Source organism: Triticum dicoccoides, chromosome 2B (genome assembly GCF_002162155.2).
Source record: "Triticum dicoccoides isolate Atlit2015 ecotype Zavitan chromosome 2B, WEW_v2.0, whole genome shotgun sequence".
Taxonomy (NCBI): Eukaryota; Viridiplantae; Streptophyta; class Magnoliopsida; order Poales; family Poaceae; genus Triticum; species Triticum dicoccoides.
In genome coordinates, this window is record NC_041383.1 from 519,474,328 (window position 1) to 519,497,057 (window position 22,730).

At 43.3% G+C, this 22,730-nt stretch overlaps 2 protein-coding genes across 2 annotated transcripts; both read right to left on the reverse strand.

Annotated features, from left to right (window-relative positions):
- Positions 1-13,554: 13,554 nt before the first annotated feature.
- On the reverse strand, positions 13,555-20,545 carry LOC119364591. The gene is made up of 2 exons (XM_037630072.1): positions 17,317-20,545; positions 13,555-16,315 (listed from the first exon to the last, which is right to left on the reverse strand). Exons 1-2 carry the CDS (start codon positions 20,392-20,394, stop codon positions 13,727-13,729), a joined length of 5,667 nt encoding a protein of 1,888 aa, XP_037485969.1. The 5' UTR covers positions 20,395-20,545; the 3' UTR covers positions 13,555-13,726.
- Positions 20,528-22,470, reverse strand: LOC119360975. The gene is made up of 6 exons (XM_037626395.1): positions 22,241-22,470; positions 21,959-22,161; positions 21,366-21,807; positions 20,928-21,287; positions 20,663-20,841; positions 20,528-20,545 (listed from the first exon to the last, which is right to left on the reverse strand). Exons 1-6 carry the CDS (start codon positions 22,440-22,442, stop codon positions 20,528-20,530), a joined length of 1,404 nt encoding a protein of 467 aa, XP_037482292.1. The 5' UTR covers positions 22,443-22,470.
- Between the last annotated feature and the right edge of the window lie 260 nt (positions 22,471-22,730).

Consider the following 22,730-nt stretch of genomic DNA (forward strand, 5'->3'; position numbering starts at 1 on the left):
GTAGTGGGCCCCCTGGGGAGTGATAACCCGCAAGTATAGGGGATAGTTGTAGCCTCTTTCAATAAGTAAGAGTGTCGAACCCAACGAAGAGCTAAAGGTAGAACAAATACTCTCTCAAGCCATATCGGCCACTGATACGACTCTACGCACGCTTGACGTTCACTTACCTAGAACAAGTATGAAACTAGAAGTACTTTGTAGGTGTTGTTGGATAGGTTTGCAAGATAATAAAGAACATGTAAATAAAAAGTAGGGGTTGTTTAGATAAAGAAGCAATAAAGTAAATATAATGAGTGTGGAAAAGTGGTGGTAGGAGTTGTGAAATTGTCTCTAAGCAATTGACTATGTTACTAGACCGGTAATCACTATCGCAATTCTATTTGAGGGAGAGGCATAAGCTAACATATTTTCTCTACTTGGATCATATGCACTTATGATTGGAACTCTAGCAAGCATCTGCAACTACTAAAGATTCATTAAGGTAAAACCCAACCATAGCGTTAAAGTATCAAGTCCCCTTTATCCCATACGCAAACAACCTACTTACTCGGGTCTGTGCTTCTGTCACTCACGCCACCCATCATAAGCAAATCATAAACATATTGCAAACCCTACAGCGAGAATCCCTCATGCTTGCGCGACACGGAGGGCACAATAGGACAGCACCAATAATAAAACATGCAATTCAAACCAATCATAGCAATTCATCAATCACCGGTAGGACAACGAAAATCTACTCAGACATCATAGGATGGCAACACATCATTGGATAATAATATGAAGCATAAAGCACCATGTTCAAGTAGAGGGTACAGCGGGTTGAGGGAGAGTGTACCGCTGAATATAGATGAGGGAAGGTGATGGAGATGTTGGTGAAGATGGCGGAGGTGTTAGTGTAGATCGCGGTGATGATGATGGCCCCCGGCGGTGTTCCGGCGCCACCGAAAGCAAGGGGGAGAGAGCTCTCCCCCCCCCTTCTTCTTCTTCTTCCTTGACCTTCTCCCTAGATGGGAGAAGGGTTTCCCCTCTAGTCCTTGGCTCCCATGGCTTGGGAGGGGCGAGAGCCCCTCCGAGATTGGATCTATCTCTCTGTTTTTGCGTTCTCAGATTCTGCCCCTTCACCGTTTTTTTAATATCCAGAGATCCGTAACTCTGTTTGGGGTGAATCATTCGCCTAGATTTTTCTTGTAAAATTAGCTTTCTTGCGGCAAAAGAAGAGCATCAACCGCCTTACGGGTGGCCCAGGAGAGTGCCAGGCACGCCCAGGGGGGAGGGCGCGCCCCCTATCTCCTGGCCACCCCGGGCACCGTTTCGCGTTGATTCTTCCTCCAGAAAATCCCAAATATTCCAAAATAATTCTCCGTCCGTTTTTATCCCGTTTGGATTCCGTTTGATATTGGGTTTCTGCAAAACATAAAACATGCAACAAACAAGAACTGGCAATGGGCACTGGACCAATATGTTAGTCCCAAAAAATAGTATAAAAAGTTGCCAAAAGTATATGAAAGTTGAATAATATTGGCATGGAACAATCAAAAATTATAGATACGACGGAGACGTATCAGCATCCCCAAGCTTAATTCCTGCTCGTCCTCGAGTAGGTAAATGATAAAAAAGATAATTTTTGATGTGGAATGCTACCTAGCATAATCTTGATCATATGTCTAATCATGGCATGAATATTAAGACACGAGTGATTCAAAGCAATAGTCTATCATTTGACATAAAAACAATAATACTTAGGGCATCCCAACAAACAATCATGTCTTTCAAAACATCAATGCTTCAGAACGTTATCCCTACAAAATCATATAGTCTGGTATGCTCCCTTTTCTTAACACAAGGTACCCCTCATGCCTATCCCGGTGTCCGCCAAGCAATTGTTTCATACTTTAGTATTCTCAAACTTTTTCAACCTTTAGGCAATACATGAGCGTGAGCCATGGATATAGCACTATGGGTGGAATAGAATATGATGGTGGAGGTCATGTGGAGAAGACAAAAAGGGAGAAAGTCTCACATCGACGCGGCTAATCAACGGGCTATGGAGATGCCCATCAATTGATGTCAATGTGAGGAGTAGGGATTCCCGTGCAATGGATGCACTAAGAGCTATAAGTGTATGAAAGCTCAAACTGAAAACTAAGTGGGTGTGCATCCAACTTGCTTGCTCATGAAGACCTAGGGCATTTGAGGAAGCCCATCGTTGGAATATATACAAGCCAAGTTCTATAATGAAAATTCCCACTAGTATATGAAAGTGACAACATAGGAGACTCTCTATATGAAGAACATGGTGCTACTTTGAAGCACAAGTGTGGAAAAAGGATAGTAACATTGCCCCTTTTCTTTTTCTTTTTTTTCTTTTTCTTTTCTTTTTGGGTGGGCTTCTTTGGCCCCCTTTTTTATTTAGGCTTCTTTGGCCTTTCCTTTTTTTCATGGGGCAATGCTCTATAATGATGATCATCACACTTTTATTTACTTACAACTCGATATTACAACTCGATACTAGAACAAAGATATGACTCTATATGAATGTTTCCGGCGGTGTACCGGGATGTGCAATGATCTAGCATAGCAATGACATAAAAAAACGGACAAGCCATGAAAACATCATGCTAGCTATCTTACGATCATGCAAAGCAATATGACAATGAATGCTCAAGTCATGTATATGATGATGATGGAAGTTGCATGGCAATATATCTTGGAATGGCTATGGAAATGTCATGATAGGTAGGTATGGTGGCTGTTTTGAGGAAGATATAAGGAGGTTTGTGTGTGATAGAGCGTATCATATCACGGGGTTTGGATGCACCGGCGAAGTTTGCACCAAATCTCGAGGTGAGAAAGGGCAATGCACGGTACCGAAGAGGCTAGCAATGATGGAAGGTTGAGAGTGCGTATAATCCATGGACTCAACATTAGTCATAAAGAACTCACATACTTATTGCAAAAATTTATTAGCCCTTGAAACAAAGTACTACGCGCATGCTCCTAGGGGGAAGGTTGGTAGGAGTTAACCATCGTGCGCCCCCGACCTTCACGCAAAGATAAACAATCAAAATACAATGCGCGCCAATTTGGTTACATAGTTAATAGACCATATGTGCATGCTTCGGGAATCACAAACCTTAACACCAACATCCTTACTGAACACAACCATCTACTAGTACCTCCCACATATTATCACCTCTATATCGCAAAACTATTGCAAGGAATCAAACATATCATATTCAGCGATCTACAAGTTTATGTAGGATTTTATGACTAACCATGTGAATGACCAATTCCTGTCATCTCTCTAAATTGATATAAGTGAAGCAAGAGAGTTTAATTCTTTCTACAAAAGATATTCCCATGCTCTAACAAATATAAGCGAAGAAAAAGAGCATTCTACAAATGGCGGTTTTCTATGTGAAGAGAAACAGGCAATCCAGACTTCAAATGATATAAGTGAAGCACATGAAGCATTCTATAAAGCCATACTCAAAAGATTTAAGTGAAGTGCAATGAGCATTCTATAAATCAACCAAGGACTATCTCATACCAGCATGGTGCATAAAAGAAAAGTGAAAACTAAATGCAAAAGACGCTCCAAGGTTGCACATATCACATGAACGAAACGAATCCGAAAACATACCGATACTTGTTGAAGAAAGAGGGGATGCCTTCCGGGGCATACCCAAGCTTAGACGCTTGAGTCTCCTTGAATATTTACTTGGGGTGCCCTGGGAATCCCCGAGATTGAGCTCTTGCCTCTCTTCCTTTTCCTCATATCGAGACCTCCTCGATTAGACACTTCATCCACACAAAACTTCAACAGAAAACTCGGTAAGATCCGTTAGTATAATAAAGCAAATCACCACTCTAAGTACTGTATCAAACCAATTTATATTTTGTTTTCGCATTGTGTCTACTGTAATATAACTTTACCATGGCTTAATCCACTAATATAAATTGATAGATTCATCAAAACAAGTAAACTATGCATCAAAAACAGAATCTGTCAAAAACAGAACAGTCTGTAGCAATCTGAACATCCACCATACTTATGGTACACCAACAATTCTACCAAAATTAGGAAACACAAACAAGTTGTATAGCAAGACAGTGCAAAAATAATCAGAACCGTTTGACATTCTAGTTAAAAATATAAAATCGCACACTACAGCCAAAGTTTCTGTCCTGCACCGTACAAACCAACAAGCATTGTAAACATCCTAAAGGCAAACCTTGGCACATTATTTTTATAATACAATGGAATTTTACAAGGGGATAATTATTTTTGATGAAAAGTTTCTGTAATCAAGATTCACAAAGTTTTCGTGAGCATGAACAAAGTTCAAGGAGCTCTCCCACTTCAACAATGCTTGTCTTTCTTACTTTCACTTTCCTTTTTGAAAAGTTTTTAGGTTCCCCTCTTTATTTTTCTGTTTTTAAACTATATAAAAGCACTCAACAGAAGTAAATTACTCTCTAAAACTTCCGGGTTGTCTCCCTGGCAGCGCTTTCTTTAAAGCCATTAAGCTAGGCATATAGTGCTCAAGTAATGAATCCACCCGGATCCCAAGGTATATCAAAGCCAATTTTAATTAACAATGATTTGTAATTTAGTAGTGAGCACAAAGTAACATATATCATGCAACAACGAAGTCTAACTCTCTTCCTATGCATCGGCATGTCATAAAAGAACAATTCATGCACACATAGTAAAGGCCAATGCATAGTATAAACAGTTTCTTGCAATTTTATCATATTGGAAACATAGAGAGGTGGAGATATAGTTCCTCTCTCATAATAATTGCAAGTAGGAGCAGCAAGCACATGCATATCACATTCATCAAAATCATCATGTGCAATGGTAAAAGGCAACCCATCAATATAATCCTTAGTAAGCACAAACTTCTCCGATATAGTGTAGTAGGGAGAATTCAAAAAGATAATAGGACTATCATGTGTGGGTGCAATAGCAACGATTTCATGTTTAACATAAGGAACTATAGCAAGTTCATCTCCATAAGCATAATTCATATTGGCATCTTGGCCACAAGCATAGGAAGCATCATCAAAAAGGGATATTTCAAGAGAATCAATGGGATCATAGCAATCATCCTTCGATAAGCACGAAGGGGAATTAAACAATGTATGAGTTGAAGAGTTACTCTCATTAGAAGGTGAGCACGGGTGATCAATCCGCTCTTCCTCCTTTTGTTCTTCGCGCTCCTCATCATCTTTTTCATTGAATGGGATCACATTTTCATCAATTTCTTCTTCCATAGCTTCCTGCAAAATATTAGTCTCTTCTTGGATAGCGGAGACTTTCTCAATAAATGCATTAATATTGTAATTGTATTCATAATTTTCATAGCAATATTTGAATATAGCAAAATTTTCAGGCCTATAAACATCATCATCTAAAGCTTCATACTTTTCAAACAAAGATTCAATTTCATAGGCAGCCTTAAAAGCAACAAATTCTTCAATTCGTTCAACATCATAGTAATCATATATACCATTAGCATAAGAAGCTAAGGTTTCATTTCACTAAATTTGCATGAAAAGGGAAGGTGTGGAGCCTTCATCCTAGATCAACAAGTAATATCATATCTCAAGCATAGATCCCGAGAATACCAACGCAACATATTAATTTGATCCCATAATAGTTTCCCTTTTTGTGTCAAGCGATAATCCCTAAAGTATTCACGTTGATCAACGTTACTCCCATAACATAATTGAATGTGGTTTTCTCAGGATTATCAAAGTAGTACATAATATCCTGAACATAACGAGCATCGAGGGTTTTAAGAGGTTCCCCATCTCCATGAGTAGCAAGTACATCTAATTTTTTTGGTATTTCGTGTTCCATATCCATAACTAAAGATAGAGAACAACTTAGAACAGCAAATAAAAATTACTTAGTGATAAATCAAACAAGCACACACGAGAATATTCACCCCACGCTATGACTCCCCGGCAACAGCGCCAGAAAAAGGTCTTGATAACCCGCAAGTATACGAGATAGTTGTAGCCTCTTTTGATAAGTAAGAGTGTCGAACCCAACGAGGAGCTAAAGGTAGAACAAATACTCTCTCAAGTCCTATCGGCCACTGATACGACTCTGCGCACGCTTGATGTTAGCTTACCTAGAACAAGTATGAAACTAGAAGTACATTGTAGGTGTTGTTGGATAGGTTTGCAAGATAATAAAGAACATGTAAATAAAAAGTAGGGGCTATTTAGATAAAGAAGCAATAAAGTAAATATAATGAGTGTGGAAATGTGGTGGTAGGAGTTGTGAAATTGTCCCTAAGCAATTGACTGTGTTACTAGATCGGTAATCACTATCGCAATTCTATTTGAGGGAGAGGCATAAGCTAACATACTTTCTCTACTTGGATCATATGCACTTATGATTGGAACTCTAGAAAGCATCCGCAACTACTAAAGATTCATTAAGGTAAAACCCAACCATAGCATTAAAGTATAAAGTCCCCTTTATCCCATACGCAAACAACCTACTTACTCGGGTCTGTGCTTCTGTCACTCACGCCACCCACCATAAGCAAATCATAAACATATTGCAAACCCTACAGCAGGAATCCCTCACGCTTGCGCGACACTGAGGGCACAATAGGACAGCACCAATAATAAAACATGCAATTTAAACCAATCATAGCAATTCATCAATCATCGGTAGGACAACGAAAATCTACTCAGACATCATAGGATGGCAACACATCATTGGATAATAATATGAAGCATAAAGCACCATGTTCAAGTAGAGGGTACAGCGGGTTGAGGGAGAGTGGACCGCTGAATATAGATGGGGGAAGGTGATGGAGATGTTGGGAAGATGGCGGAGGTGTTGGTGTAGATTGCGGTGATGATGATGGCCACCGACGGCGTTCCGGCGCCACCAGAAGCAAGGGGGAGAGAACCCCCCCTTCTTCTTATTCTTCTTCCTTGACCTTCTCCCTAGATGGGAGAAGGATTTCCCCTCTGGTCCTTGGCTCCCATGGCTTGGGAGGGGTGAGAGCCCCTCCGATATTGGATGTATCTCTTTGTTTCTGCGTTCTCAGATTCTGCCCCTTCACCGTTTCTTTTATATCTGGAGATCCGTAACTCCGATTGGGGTGAATCTTTCGCCCAGATTTTTCTCGTAAAATTAGCTTTCTTGCAGCAAAAGAAGAGCATCAACCGCCTTACGGATGGCCCAGGAGAGTGCCAGGCGCGCCCAGGGGGGAGGGCGCGCCCCCCTATCTCCTTGCCACCTCGGGCACCGTTTCGCATCGATTCTTCCTCCGGAAAATCCCAAATATTCCAAAATAATTCTCCATCCGTTTTTATCCCGTTTAGATTCCGTTTGATATTGGGTTTCTGTGAAACATAAAACATGCAACAAATAGGAACTGGCACTGGGCACTGCATCAATATGTTAGTCCCAAAAAATAGTATAAAAATTTGCCAAAAGTATATGAAAGTTGAATAATATTGGCATGGAACAATCAAAACTATAGATACGACGGAGACGTATCAGCCAACTTTTGGTGCCCATCTTCTGGTACATAAGGTTATTTTCCCTAGAAAAAATAAGGAGAGGACTTTCGGGATGGAGCATCGTCGTCTCGAGGCGGAACTTGAGCAGGAGCACTTTTGCTCTCCGGTGGAGCAATTCTACCGGGGATACTTCCCTCCGGGAGGTGGAAATCGAAGCTATCATCATCACCAACAACCCTCTCATCGTGGGAGGGCCAATCTCGATCAACATCTTCAACAATACCATCTCATCTCAAAACTCTAGTTCATCTCTTGTGTTCAATCTTTGTATCAAAACCTCAGATTGGTACCTGTGGGTGACTAGTAGTGTTGATTACATCTTGTAGTTGATGCTAGCCGGTTTATTTGGTGGAATATTATATGTTCAGATCATATTCAATACCCCTCCTATATTGAGCATAAATATGTTGTGTGAGTATTTAGTTTTGTTCTTGAGGACATGGGAGAAGTCTTGTCACAAGTAATCATGTGAACTTGATATTCGTTCGATATTTTGATAATATGTATGTTGTGATTCCCTTAGTGGTGTCATGTGAACGTCGACTACATGACACTTCACCATTTTTTAGCCTAAGGGAATGCATTGTGGAGTAGTTATTAGATGATGGGTTGCTAGAGTGACAGAAGCTTAAACCCTACTTTATGGGCTATTTCGTAAGGGGCTGATTTGGATCCATATGTTTAATGCTATGGTTAGATTTTGTCTTAATTATTCTTTCAAAGTTGTGGATGCTTGTGAGAGGGGTTAATCATAAGTGGGAGGCTTTTCAAGTAAGAACAGCACACAAGCACCGGTCCACCCACATATCAAATTATCAAAGTAGCGAAGGCAAATCAAACCAACATGATGAAAGTGACTAGATGGAATTTCCATGTGTCCTCAAGAACGCTTTTCTTACTATAAGAGACTGTTTTGGCTTGTCCTTTGCTACAAAAATGATTGGGCTACCTTGCTGCACCTATTGTTATTATTGCTACTTGTTACTCGTTACAAATTATCTTGCTATCAAACTATCTGTTATCGACAATTTCAGTGCCTGCAGAAATTACCTTGCTGAAAATCACTTGTCATTTCCTTCCGCTCCTTGTTGGGTTCGACACTCTTACTTATCGAAAGGACTACGATGATCCCTATACTTGTGGGTCATCACATCCTAACCTAAAACAACGACAATAATTAATATGCTTCACGACCAATCACAACTCTAATGCAAGCGAGGCCTCCTCTCAACATTGAAGGAAGCTATTAACTCAAACATAAAAAAGAAGATATTGGATCACCTAAAGTAACTTAATTTTAACCATATAGAGTTCATCCATATCCCCGAGAACAAGTATGACTACTCAAAGATTTGAAGGGAAAGCATAAAAGAGAGGGTCAAGTTACAAGACGGCATCGAGTCGGTGAAGGGAGAAGGCATGGCGGTGTTGGTGATTGCGGCTCCAGGGGTGATGGTGATGGCACTGGCGGCAGTGGCGATGAGGGTGGCACCGATGGAGGCGACATGATGGAGATGGCACCGGCCTGAAAACCGATGTGTGCGGTGGTCGAGCCTCCTCTTCCTTCTCTTGATCTTGTCCCTTCTTCTATGGAGATGGTGGTGGAGCAACAATACAGGTGGTGGAGGCTGATCTTGGATGAATGACATATGTGTTGGTGATTACGACGGTGGTTTGGGTTGGAGAGATAATTATACGAGCTCTCCCAAAGCCTCATTCATAGATGTACCTTTTCTCCTTCGATCCAAGGGTTCAAGATGAGCCTAATCCTGTACCAAACTATTCCATATTAGCCAAGGATTATGTAGGAACAAAAGGTGAAGAATCCCATCTGGAGAGGCAACTTTCGAAGCTATATGGACCTGGTACGAGCAGTGGTATGCCATTTTCTACCATACCAAAGGTCATCTTGCGCTCTAGACTCTTCGGTAAAACGGTCATCATTTCTTCATACGAACTTGGAATTTGATGTTCTTGGGCTCGTTGGGATCATATGAATAGCACCGATGCACCTATGGCACTAGATCTTGATTTGGAGTACTTTAAAAGCACATTTGACCTTCCGAAATGACTAAGTCTGGTGACGATAATCCTCTGTATTGAACCCTTTCTTTGTCTTTTCATCGTGTTTGGTCCTAGGTTGCTCCAAAACACTTGTAGACACAACAAAACAAAGAAAACTAATAAAAACTAAAAAAATACAAACTATGCAATGTTCACAATGAAAGGGGTGAAAAGCAAAAATCATGCATAATGGACATATATTTGGTTCAATGAGACATGATATATGGACAGAACATGCCATAAATGATGAGCTCAAAAAATGCGAAAAATAAAGAGTCATCATTTCCTCACAATAACTACAGAAAATTTCTATTCACATTCATAGGCCATTAACACCCAACTTTTCCAAAGTAGGAAACATTAGTCCATTAGTCCAATTGAAATAACCCCCACTTACATGAATTTCTCTCAAATGCATGGTATTAATAACATAATTAAAAAATCAGAGTTGTGAGTTAATCTAGCTCTTCGGTTATCCTCTCCCTCATGTCTAAGAATATTAAAGTCTCCACCCACAATATAAGGAATGTACATATTACTACATAAATCAGCAAGCTCATCAAGGAAGTCATGCTTATTTTCTTCCCAAGGAGCCCCATAAGCCAAGAAAAGGCCCCAAATAAATTTCTTTTGCAAATCCCACAAGTTGAATTACAAAATAAATCTTCCAGCCTTATAGGATTTAACTTCGTTCTAACTGGTCAGATCTAATACCACAAAGGATAACACCAATTCTCCCCACATTAGGAATCCATTTTGAAAAGAAGGCTTCATCATGATCAAATTAACGAAAACATATCATAATTATTTTTAATAGTCTCTTGAAGACACATGAAATCAAGTCTATGGTCTCTAACGAAATCAGCAATACAAGTCGCCATACCTCTCTTCACCACACCCGTACAACTCAAAAGAGACCTAACATTTTAAACATCCAGGAGTTTGATTTTTCCTAACATGCCTTCCAGGAAGAAGGGCGGGATCTGCAGGATTGCCTTTTTTCTTACTTTAGGTAAAAGGTTTCGACACAACAACATTGATCTTTTGCCTTATTTTTACTTCGAAGAAGTGCAGGTTTAGACGTTGTTATTGCGGCCATGGTTGTTATGGAGTTGAGCATGGTCAACGAGTAAGCGACACTGCTCAATCCGTGCACAATGTCCACACCATCCGCCGTGAGCACTGGCAGCTCCGCAACAACGAGGCGGAGTGCAACCGCCTCTTCGACGTGCTGGATCAACACAGCAACGATGCCAACGTCGGTAGCTGCGCCTCATTCATGCCATCCCACAACGATAACAAGGTCAGACCTTCCGGCGTGGGGATCGTCGACCTCACCTCCATTGGTGACGACGACGACCACGAAGACTCCGGCGGGGAGTATTAGAGTAGGGAGTGGGACACATTGGGGTCCGGTCCTTTTTTGTATAAAATTTATTCTAAAAATTAATGAAAATGATGTATCAACTTTTTATTGGGTGATTCTCACTGCCTACAAAGATTTAGTGAGTTCTGTTTTGATGATCCACATTGGAGTTTTCCTAAGGCATGCTACATTCATGGACAAATGTTGGTAAGATCCAAGGAAAATTACTCCATCCATTCAACAATGTAGTGCACATAGATTTTTCTTAAAGTCAAACATCACAAAGTTTAACCAAGTTTATTGAGAACAATAATAGTCGAGTAGAAAATAATACAATATGAAAGTATTTCTTGTATTTTATGTAGTGATATGGATTTGGTATTACTCCCTCCATTCCTAAATATTTGTCTTTTTAGAAATTTCAAATGGACTACCATATAGGGATGTATATAGACATATTTTAAGTGTAGATTCACTCATTTTGCTCCGTATGTAGTCACTTGTTGAAATCTCTAGAAAGACAAATATTTAGGAACGGAGGGAGTACATACGTAGATACTTTTGTATACAAACATAGTCAAAATTGATGGGTTTTAACTTTTTAAAAGATCTATAAACACTACATTATGAAACAGATATGTCTATCATGTATCTACCCAAATGGGTTCTCGAGATTGATAAAATGCGTAGGGCCTTCATTTGAAAAGGGGGTGATGGAGAGAACGCTTGTGGTGGCCACTCTCTCGTTAACTGGGACATGGTTTGTCGACCCAAAGAGCTTGGTGGCCTCGGTGTTCTTGACCTCGAGAAATTTGCGCGTGCTCTACGCCCACGTGGGCATGGTTGAGCTGGCGTGCTCCAGATAGGCCTTGGGTGGGCTCCTAGATTCCATGCAATGCGAAGGATTGGGACCTTTTAAGGATGGCCACCACTATCATTATTGGAAATGGTTTAAAGGCCATTTTTTGCCTTTTTGGTTTGATAGATGGCTGGGGGGTTTGGCGCCAAGAGATATTGCACCATCGATTTTTTGATTGCAAGGCGCAAGAATGGGTGCGTTATGAAGCAGTTGTTGAATGACGTTGGATGTGTTTCTTAGGCGCCATCGATGCCTCCCAATAGAACAATGAGTTTGTTGACCTATGGATTAAGCTCTAGGATGTTCACCTTGATCCTGCAATTGATGACTCCATTGTGTGGAATGCCTCCTCATCTGGATCCTACTCTGCTTCATCCGCGTACCAGCTCTAGTTTGTTGGAGACACTGTTCCGTTCATCGCTAGTAAAATCTGGAACTGCACGGTGGAGCCAAAATGCAAGTTTTTCATGTGACTTCTTATGCATCAGAAGTCTCTCACTGCTGACCGGCTCGCCATTCATGGCTGGCCTCATGATGAGATTTGCAAGCTTTGCCTCACTGGATGTGAGACGAACGGGCACCTGACTCGTGAATGTTTTTTCTCTCGAGGCATGTGGGGAATTGTATCGACATGGCTGTCCATCCCTCACGGGACAGCTCACTCCTTTTACTCCCTGGAAGATTGGTGGAACATGAACATTCTTGCTGGAGATGTGCCTTCTCAAGCGGTTCGGGCAAGTGGTCACCTACGTTCTGTGGAACGTCTAGAAGGAAAGGAATAGGCGGATCTTCAACAACACCTCCCTGACCGTGCTTGATGTTGCTTACCTCGTCAAGGAAGACCTTGAGCTTGCCCGCGTGGATCATGTATTTATTCGTCTGCGTTTGTGTGTCTACAGATTGGATCCTTCCGATCTAAACTTCTCTTCAACAGCGGTGGTTGCTAATCTGGTGCGTTGGTCCTATAGGGCCTTAGCATGACGACTTCCCGACTGTCTACTACAACAAGTTTTGTCCGGCTCCAGTGAGAAAGGGGCGATGACGGTGGCGTGCCTTCGGCTCACTTCAGTGCTTGTAGTCGTTGCTAGATGGTCTACGGATTTAGATGTAATTTTTATTATTTCTGGTATTCGTTGTACTATTATGATTGATGATGAATAGATTGGAACTTTTACTAAGGAAAAAGGAAGACCTTGAGCTTGTCCAGTTGGCCTTTGTAGGAGAGATGTAATTCTGTGTGACAACAATTTTTTCTTTTCTTTTCCCTTCTTTCTGCTTTTTTCATGTAAGTAATTCTGGCACCTTTTATTTTTCCCTATCTTACTTAAATGGGCAAAGCGCCTGCCTTTCCCGTAAAAGAAAAAACAAATGAAGTAGCAGCATCATATACGAAGCATCTATTCTACACCTGTTTGAGAACAGTGTGTCACCCAGTTGGCTAGGGTAGCATGGAGCTTATTCTTTTAGCTATCTAGCTCACCCGGATTCAAGTCATGGTGTGACCCGTGATGTTTAGAGTTTCTTCTATAAAAATATGCTCTAAGGGCTAGTTCTAGATGGTCTTGTTTTTTTATTCTACACCTGCCCATGCTCTTTGTATGTCAGCAGTCGAGTCTGTTGACCCAGTCATCATCCAACTTCTCGAGACGGCACTGAGGCAGCGACGACGATAGTGGTGGTGATGAACTTATTATTTCATTCCCATACTGCATACTACAATCGATTTATTTCTTCTTCTAGCAGCCACCTGTCGCTGTTGATCTTTATCACTGCTATAAGATCCTACGTAGACATCCATAGGCGGCACACCGAGAGAGCGGCAGCTAGCTGAAACCAAAAGCAGTAAGTAACCCACACATGCTTCTCGCGCCTACGGCCTATAGCTTGTGCCTGACGATCTCCTCCTTCATGGCCAGGCACAGGGCGCCCAGGTAGCCGCCGTCCTCCACCTTCACGCCCGGCATCGCCACCGCCCGGCTGCCCACGAACCCATCCTCCCCGACGTGGACCCTGCCGAACTTCACCTTCCCGGCCTCGCCCTCGTACACGTGCCCGAACAGCAGCGCGTCGTGCCCCACGCTCGCGCCCCGCTCCAGGTGCACCATCTCCGGGTTCAGCAGCGCCCCCATCGAGTCCACGTACACGCCGTCGGCCACGGCCACCGACGACCCCATCAGCCGCATCCACGCCGCGAACAGCACCGACCCGCACGTTAGCTCCGCGAAGTACTCCGCCGTCGCCGTCCGTATGGCCTGCCAGACCGTGTCCAGGAACACCTGCGGCGCCCAGATGTGCACCGCGTCGCCCTCGCCCCTGACACCGACCAGGACCCACTTTGCCGCGGCGCATGTCGCCATGGCGGCCAAGCCCGACACGGGCCAGAAGACCGGCAGCAGCCAGTACAGCGGCGTGCCAGTGGCCCCGGCGACGGCAAGGAGGCCCCGGAATGGGAGGAAGATGACCAGGCCCAGGACAAAGTATGGCACCAGCGTTTGAAGCAGCGGCTGGCACAGCGTGGCCCAGAGCGCCTTGTACCATGTCCTGGCCAGGGTCACCTTGGTCTCGCTGGCATTGGCAGTGTCGGATCTTGTGTGCATGGCGGCGGCCACTGGGCACCCCGACAGGTTGATCTTGGTGTCGGACTGCTCCAGGAAAGCCGCCCATGACGCAGGCAGTGGCTCGCCGTTCCGCAGGCGTTGGCATATCTCGTAAATCAGCGAGCGCCCGTGGTCGATGGACGCGCTCTGCTTGCAGGACGACGCCGGGATGACGTCCACCTCTTGGCACCGGAGGAAGGGGTTGAACTCGAGCTTCTCCGTCTCCTCTGCTGGGAGATTGTTGTCGATGCTTATCTCTCCGATGTCGATGTATGGGAACTCCTCCTCGTCCCATGGCCGCGTGCAGTCAAGGGCGACGTCACAGGTGGCGTCGTCAGAGGGCACCTCCCTGAGCTGCAGTTGGAAGACGTAGCGCACCCCGTCTGGAACTTCCACCCTCCGACGGAAGTCGTCGGCGAGGAAGAGTAAAGGGCGTGTGTCACCCTCATCTCTTGGGATTGCACCGGTTTCCGGCGGCAAGATACCCCTTGGCACCACCTGACCGGACTCCTCCGGTATGTCTTGATCAACAGGACGAAGCTTGAATTTTGCATACATCTCCTTCCCTTCATCAAACCGCAGCAGCCGGCATATGTTGGAGTAGTAATGCAGCTCGGTGTACGAGTTGGTGTCCCGCAGGGAGCCCCAGACAGCATCCCGGACGTGTGGAGCACGCTTGACATGCTCTTCCCTCGCTGGCAGGCCACAAACCAGCCAAGTGGCGAAGTCGGCGATTGTGCGTGCATAAAATGCTTTGCCACTCTTCAAAGTAAGGTCCAGAAGAGGCACCTCGCCATCGTCTGAGAGAATGCGCACTGCTGCACCACGCGCATCGAGCCTGGCATCATCATCTGCACTGAGGCTATTACTGTGCCGGACGATTACTGGGAAAGACTTGCCGGCGCCAAATATCTTGTGCTTGGGCAGAGATGGAATGTCCTCGTACATTTTCAGGACCCCCCGCCCGCTTACGCCAATGCGGTGGAAGTACCTTGACTTGACGTTCATGGTGGTGATTGCCAAGTTCGCCGAGAGGTTCCCAACAATCTTCTTGTACATCGGGTCCATCATTTCAATCCTCTCATCTTCTGCAAGCAAGGTGTTCTTCACCATGGTCAGAGATTGTGCCCCAACATAGATTCCGCCTCTCTGGAGAAGAGAATGTTCTGGTGCCACAGAAAGTGCTCCAAGGATGACATTCCCTTGGAGGACTGAGCCAGGAAGGAGCAAGCTGCCACTACCAATGATGGTGTTCTCCTGGACCTTTATCTCCGCACCAGTAAACCCCTTACTGGAGTAGAACCCTGGAACAATGTGGCAGAAATCACCTAGATGGACCCCATCACCAATATTGATCAGTTCAGGATTCGCCACTGGATCAATGGACCGGATAGAGCAATGCCTGCCAATCTTTGCACCAAGAAGCCTTAAGTACATGCAGAATGCTTCAGTTCCAGATAACATCTTTGCAAATCTGAGGTGCACAGCGACGTTTATACGTCGCTGGATCAAGCTTGTCATATGGTTTTGCTTGGTTCCCGGCCTTGTGGCGAGGGCTGTGTTGACCATACTTGTAAGAAGACTGAGGATGACACCGTAGCTCAAGTAGGCGAAGGCGATGGAGAGAGCAAATGTCAATGCGCTTGTGGGCGCCTCCCGCACAATCACAGGGTAAGCGGCGAGGGCAGCTGGTAACCAGTGGAATGCGCCCGCAATGCATGCAAAAGAGAAGTGCTGAGGTGAAGCCTCAGTGCCAGAGAAGTGAATGTAAAACGTGTAGACGGTTGCACTTGATAGAGCACCTAGCAACGCAACCGCATAGATGCAAACCAGGTGTTCAAGAAGCATGTTTGCTTTCCCTGTTTCTTCCTGCACGAAATGGAGACAGTCACATAACAGCAAAAGATAATCAATTACATGAACTTGTATTTGCCCACTAATGTATGCCTTTAGCTGTATCGCCTAGCTAAAACTTGCAGAGAAGCATTTCCGGACCTATGTCCAGTGGCTCTTACGGTCTATTCCACTTGATCATTTTGTAAGAGATTTAAATATATTTTGTCAGGTTTAAAAGATAAGTCCATAGAAAATGAGTATGGCTGGCACCGGGGAACAAGAAATAGATTGAATTGTATGAATGGCTAGGCAAGAGCCACTGAATTTAGAAAATGAGTATGGCTAGCACCGGGGAACAAGAAATAGATTGAATTGTATGAATGGCTAGGCAAGAGCCATTGAATTATAAATACTAATCATCCCCTTGGTGTATACCCTGTATTATTAGCAAAAGTCCCAAAATTGCATCCAACGGTCCCGACCATTGGTTCCGCTGCTCATAGGTTCAGTGAAACATTTATGTCTCTACTCATGTGTCTGCCACTAATTTGATATTACCTCTACCAAATAAACAATAGTACTTCCATTCGGATAATATCCTAGAAAGCATAAAGTCAAACTTCACTAAATTTGACTATTAATTCATAAAATCCATTGAATTGGTCAAGTGAGCATATAATAAAACTTGATTATCACAAATAAATATTTCACAATTTCATAAATATTCACTAACATATCCACATAAAAATTAGCGGCCAAAGCTTCATATTGAAGAGTCTACATCCATGTCCAAGATGTCATCTATTTACGAACGGAGGGAGTATAACTAAGGGTAGGCGACTTCATGATGGTATAATGTAGAGTAAGAACACCGGTGAAGCATGAGCAGCCAATTTGTCATCTACTCCCTCTGTCCCATAATATAAGAGCGTTTTTAACACAAGTGTAGTGCCAAAAACGCTCTTATATTATGGGACGGAGGGAGTAGTTACTAAGAATTTTAGCAATGTACGAAATACAGATATTCCAATTACCTTCATGTCTGCAGAAGTTCTCTTATTCTGATACACTGATTTCCCTGGCTCAGTTTTTTGCAGTGGTGGGACCATAGCACCATCATCCACAACGGTGCCCTTTTGAAGCACCGCATAAGGACCAATGGAGGCCTCACGACCGATTCTGACACGCCTAAAACTCAGCACTTCATTACGGACTTCATGCCCCTGGATGAGAACACCTTCTGCAATCATTGCACCATTTGCAACCACTAACAAGGATGGGTCAGTGATGTCTACTGTGTCAATAACAACAGATGACCCAATTCGAGCCCCTTGCATCTTGAACCAATAATTCAAGAAGATTGTTCCCTTTAGATGCACAGCTAGCATCTTTGCAGCAAACCCTTGAGCCTTGTTCAGTGCCCACCATTTAACAAAGTCAACTGACCATATCGAAACATCAGGGGTCAGACCATAATTTGGCTGAAGGAGTGACTTCCCCAAGATAGACAATGATAAGGAGGTGAGCAAGACATAACAAATCCAAGCAATAGGTGCCATGACCAACGAACCAAGATAAGTCATCACTGATGCTTCAACCAGACTGACCGGGTAGAACACGCTCATGTATGCCAAACTTGCAAGGTATGCTGGAAGTAGCAACATGAAACACACATAGGTAAGGGCCAGGAGTTGGAGAATCCCTGTAGCAAGCACACTGAAATCTGCACTGACATCTACTAAACTCTCATCCTCAGTAGAGCAAGATACATCAGATGCCAAAAGTGGTTGTGACTTGGGCAACAACTTCTCCAAAAAGCTAGCAAGCTCAGAAATACAGCTTGCTGCAAAGATGTCAATCGCTCCAACAGGAGTACCAAGAAAATCTGAGAGCTTCTGTGCTGCTCGGACCACAGCAATTGAATCGAAACCATATGAAGGTAGGCTGCCTGTTGGAGAAATTTTATCCTTTGGAATACCTGATTGATCTGATACTATCTGTGTCAGAAACTCAATGATCTCCCTCGAGCTTTTCCCCTGGCTGTTGGGATGAGGTGTCAACTTTGGTTGTGACTTACTCAACAAATTCTCCAAGAAGCTAGCAAGCTCAGAAATGCAGCTTGCAGCAAAGATATCAATGGCTCCAACAGGAATACCGAGAAAATCTGAGAGCTTCTGAGCTGCTCGAACCACTGCAATCGAATCAAAGCCATAAGAAGGTAGGCTGCCTGTTGGAGAAATTTTGTCCTTTGGAATACCTGATTGATCTGATACTAACTGTGTCAGAAACTCAGTTATCTGCTTGGAGTTCTTCACTTTGCTTTCTGACTGAGGATGAATGGTGGGATCAACAGTCTGCTTCAAGAATGACCTCCTTCTCTCCATGCCGGTTCCTGTTGTTAGAGACCGGAATAGACTCCTTTTAGATGGACGATTACCATTGGCCAAACTAAGACTGTTGTCAACAAACTGCTTCATGCATTCAAATCTCCGTATCTTCCCGGATGTTGTCTTGGATATGGTTCTAGGCTTGATAAGCTTGACCGATGCAACAGTTACACCATGCTCCTCCGCCACACGTGTTTTGATGTTGTCAATGATTTCTTCAGAGACTGTCTTACCCTCCCTAACCTCTGCAATCACGACAAGTCCAACCTGATCAGAAGAATCAGGAATTGAGATGCCTTTCTGAGTCAGAACTTCCTCTGGGACACCAACAACAGCACAACATCCTGGCCGGAGGACATCGGAAGAATTTTCCACCGTCTTCTCTACATCTGCAGAATAAATATTTCTGCCAGCAACAATGATTAGATCTTTGATCCTTCCAGTAATAAAAAGTTTGCTGTCAATGATCCGCCCTAAATCACCGGTTCTTGTGAACTTCTTGTTGGGGTGGTTCTTGAGCTGATTGCAGAAAGTTTTCTGGCTCATTTCCTGGTTGCCCCAATAACCAACTCCAGAACTAGGACTGCTGATCCATATCTCACCCTCAGTACCATCTTGATGCTCAATCAAAGAGTCTGCATCAACAATTCTGATGTCAATATCTGTATCATCTTGCTCAATATACCCACAACAAACTCTTCCTTGCAAATCTATGAAGACCGGCTTGCATTCACCAAAGGCACAACAAACATAGACACAGTTCTCAGCCAGCCCATATCCAGGTGCAAGAACACCTTCAGAAAGGCCCAAAGGTTGAGTCAACTCTATGAACCTTCTGACAGTTTTTTGCCTTACTGGTTCTGCTGCAATCATGAGGAAGATCATTGAAGAGAGGTCATATACTTTGCTCTTCTCGGCTTCAAGCCTTCTTATCACAAGTTCAAATGCAAAGTTCGGACCTGCACTATGGGTTCCATGGTAGTCACTGATTGTTTGCAGCCACAGGAGGGGGTTCCTGATGAATGTCATCGGCGAGAATAGAATGGAAGTTCCTCCACTTACAAGAGCAGTAAAAATACCCCCTATTAGTCCCATGTCATGGTACTGTGGAAGCCAGCTGATAAGGACAGTTTTTGAGGTACTTTGATACCGCTTCTTCATCATCTTCACATTGTGGATTAGTCCTCCATGTGTTATCATCACCCCCTTGGCATCACCAGTGGAACCCGAAGTGAACTGCAGAAAGCACAAGTCACTTGGCTGGGGCTTGGTCATCATAGATAAAACATTGTCTGAGTTGAAGGTGTCTGGACTTCGCCGGTAGTTCTTGATCCATGACTCGGTGTGAATCCACGGGAGGTCAGGCCACTGCGCAGAGCATTTCTGATTCTTTGCTAGAGTGACAATGTTCTTGACATAACCTGCACGTACGGCAGCATGGTACGAAGAAGTTGACAGAATTGCCACAGCACTGCACACTTTAGAGACGTTCTCGACTTTGAGAAGTGCTTGCCCACCCATTTGCATTGGATCAGGGGGAATAACTGGGACTGGTATGACTCCTGCTCTAATGCACCCAAAGAATGCATCAATAAACTCCAGACCTGGGAGGTGAATAAGGATAACTCTGTCACCAGGCTTGATAATAGGCTTCGTGCTTGTCAATAGTTTGTGTGCAATGTGAGATGCATTCTCATGAAGTTCCTGGTAGGTTCTTCGGTTCATGATTTTTCCTTCTTCATTGATCCAAGTATAGATGACATTTTCCTTGGTGACCCTGTGAGTTCCCCAATATTGCAAGTATCCATCCAGGGATGGAAGGTCGGGAAATTCAACACCTTCAAGCTCACCAAGATCTCTAGGAGGTGAAGGGTTGCTGTTGTGGGACAGAGAAAATAGTCTCTGTGTAAACAAGAATTGAAAAGCATAAGCACGATTCGTCTCATATATGTAATTCTTCTCATATATATCATGACAATATTTTCTAACTCACCTTGACATAAGGAGTTACAGTTTGCTCAACATCGATGGCAAAGTGTTTACAAACAGCCGCAATGGAGTATGAAGCATTTCTTTCGGTAAGCTCAAATGCTAGCAGACCTCCAACATAGTAAGTGTTCTGATAGCCTTGCAACTCAGATTCAAGCCTCTCATAGAATCCATCTTTCATGTCTGCAATAGAATAAATTATCACAGCTGGAATATGGAAAAGGTAAATAGAACACTTGGCCATCAGTGACCTTGCTATTATGCTATACCTTCACTGTTAACATGAGGGAAATACTTGAATCGACGCTGCAAAAGCACATTCTGAGCAGTGCCTCCCATAGAACTCACAATGTCCGTCACACATTTAGCCACATATGAACCGTTGATGTCTGCTGAATTCCCATAAGACCAGAACAAGAAAATGTCCGTGCCATCAAAGAATTTTTGCATTGCCACTGGATGCCCTATTGTTGCTGGATCCTCCATGAATTCTCCAAAGTAGTAAAATCCCTTTGGCATGTGCTCAAATCCATTGATCTTAACAACAGTAGTATAGTAGTCCACTGTCTGTACCTTACTGAATAGTTCTCTTTCGAGATCATTCAGTTCCACCACTTCACTTTCTCCATCTGAACAAAAGAGCACACAAACTAATCAGACAGCTGAAACGCAGACTTCAAACAGAGTTGAAAATAGATCACGCTTACCAGTGAGACTAGAAGATCGATATGTATTGCCATTTTTAAAAGCAAGAGCACCTGAGAATATAATTTTGTCAAACTCCATTACTTGTTTGTCACCATTGTCCTTCTTAATGGTTACACTTGCACCATTGCTGCTGCGCCTGACTCTCAAAACCTCCGTGCCACAAAGAACTTCAAATGGTAATGACTGACTAAGTTTCTCCCACATGCTCATGTAGCCATGCTTGAAACGTCGGATTTTGCCAGCCATAGAGGTTCTAGTGAATTCTTGAATGAAAGCATAGGGCATGTCTTGAACAAAACCATAGCCAGAAGCTGTGTATCCATATGCTACAGATTTCGGAACTGAATTTATCCCATGCTGCCTCAAAAACTGAGGAGTTGGGTCAGAAGCCAATCCACTGAGAGCATGGATGCCCACTCGGCCTGACTTATTTGCTTCATCCTATAAGAATTACCAAAAGGCATACATGTAAACAACAGAGTGGGTGTCATAAAGGTAAAACTAGACCCACATATTCATAACTTCTTAACTGAGCTTAATCTATAACTTTATACTTAGTTATTTGTAATCACACTTTACACAAACAGCTCACCTGTAGTTTTAGCGTCAGAGATACCATGGATACATAGTCCTCAGCTACTTCAAGATCTCGAATATTTCCAGTTTGGCTGTCGATCAGAGCAAGCCTGTGTGAATCCATCTCCTCGAATTCAGCTCCTACCCCTTTTGCCAGGTGAGTTATAGCAGGCGCACTGTTTGCTGCTATAACTTGTCCTCCCAAGTCATATGTTCTTCCTGAATACAGTTGTCACTGATAACTACGACAGTGCAGAAAATGGTAACTAAATAGGAGTGCAGTCAGTAAGTAACTCACCTTCTATGTCAATGGACTCACACATCCCTGAAACAGTCTTGCATTTCTCAAACACGGTTACATTGCAGTACCCAAGTTTAGCTAGTGCGTAGGCTGCTGATAAGCCACTTGGCCCTGCTCCCACTATGCCAATTCTAGTGTCTATTGGCAAACTTGGATGCAACTTAGAGAATTTATCATCTATTGATTTCTTTGGGTCCATTTTCGAACAGCTGTGGCCCTTGACAAATCAACCTGTCAAATTTGTATAAATAGTCGTGACATTAGCATCTTTGAACATTATTTTTTTGTACAAAAGCATATATACAAATAAGCAAAATATCTTGTGGCATGCTGACTTGCATTCCCTTTTAACAAATTAACACTTGAACATATAACTTCAGGTATGTCAGCCTCCATTTTAGTTAACATAGCAACTAGTCCACAGAAAATTGTAAAGTTGCTTCCTCATCTGAAATGTCAATCCTATACATTGCAAGGAATGTATATA

Excerpts from the sequence above, each read along its gene's own strand:
- LOC119364591 (XM_037630072.1), bottom strand. The coding sequence starts at position 20,394 with ATGAACCGAAGAACCTACCAGGAACTTCATGAGAATGCATCTCACATT. Across the intron at positions 16,316-17,316 it reads GAACTTCTGCAGACATGAAG|GAAGAAACAGGGAAAGCAAA; the intron begins GTAATTGGAATA and ends CATTTCGTGCAG.
- LOC119360975 (XM_037626395.1), bottom strand. The coding sequence starts at position 22,442 with ATGGACCCAAAGAAATCAATAGATGATAAATTCTCTAAGTTGCATCCA. Across the intron at positions 22,162-22,240 it reads TGAGTCCATTGACATAGAAG|GAAGAACATATGACTTGGGA; the intron begins GTGAGTTACTTA and ends AACTGTATTCAG. Across the intron at positions 21,808-21,958 it reads CTCTGACGCTAAAACTACAG|GATGAAGCAAATAAGTCAGG; the intron begins GTGAGCTGTTTG and ends TAATTCTTATAG.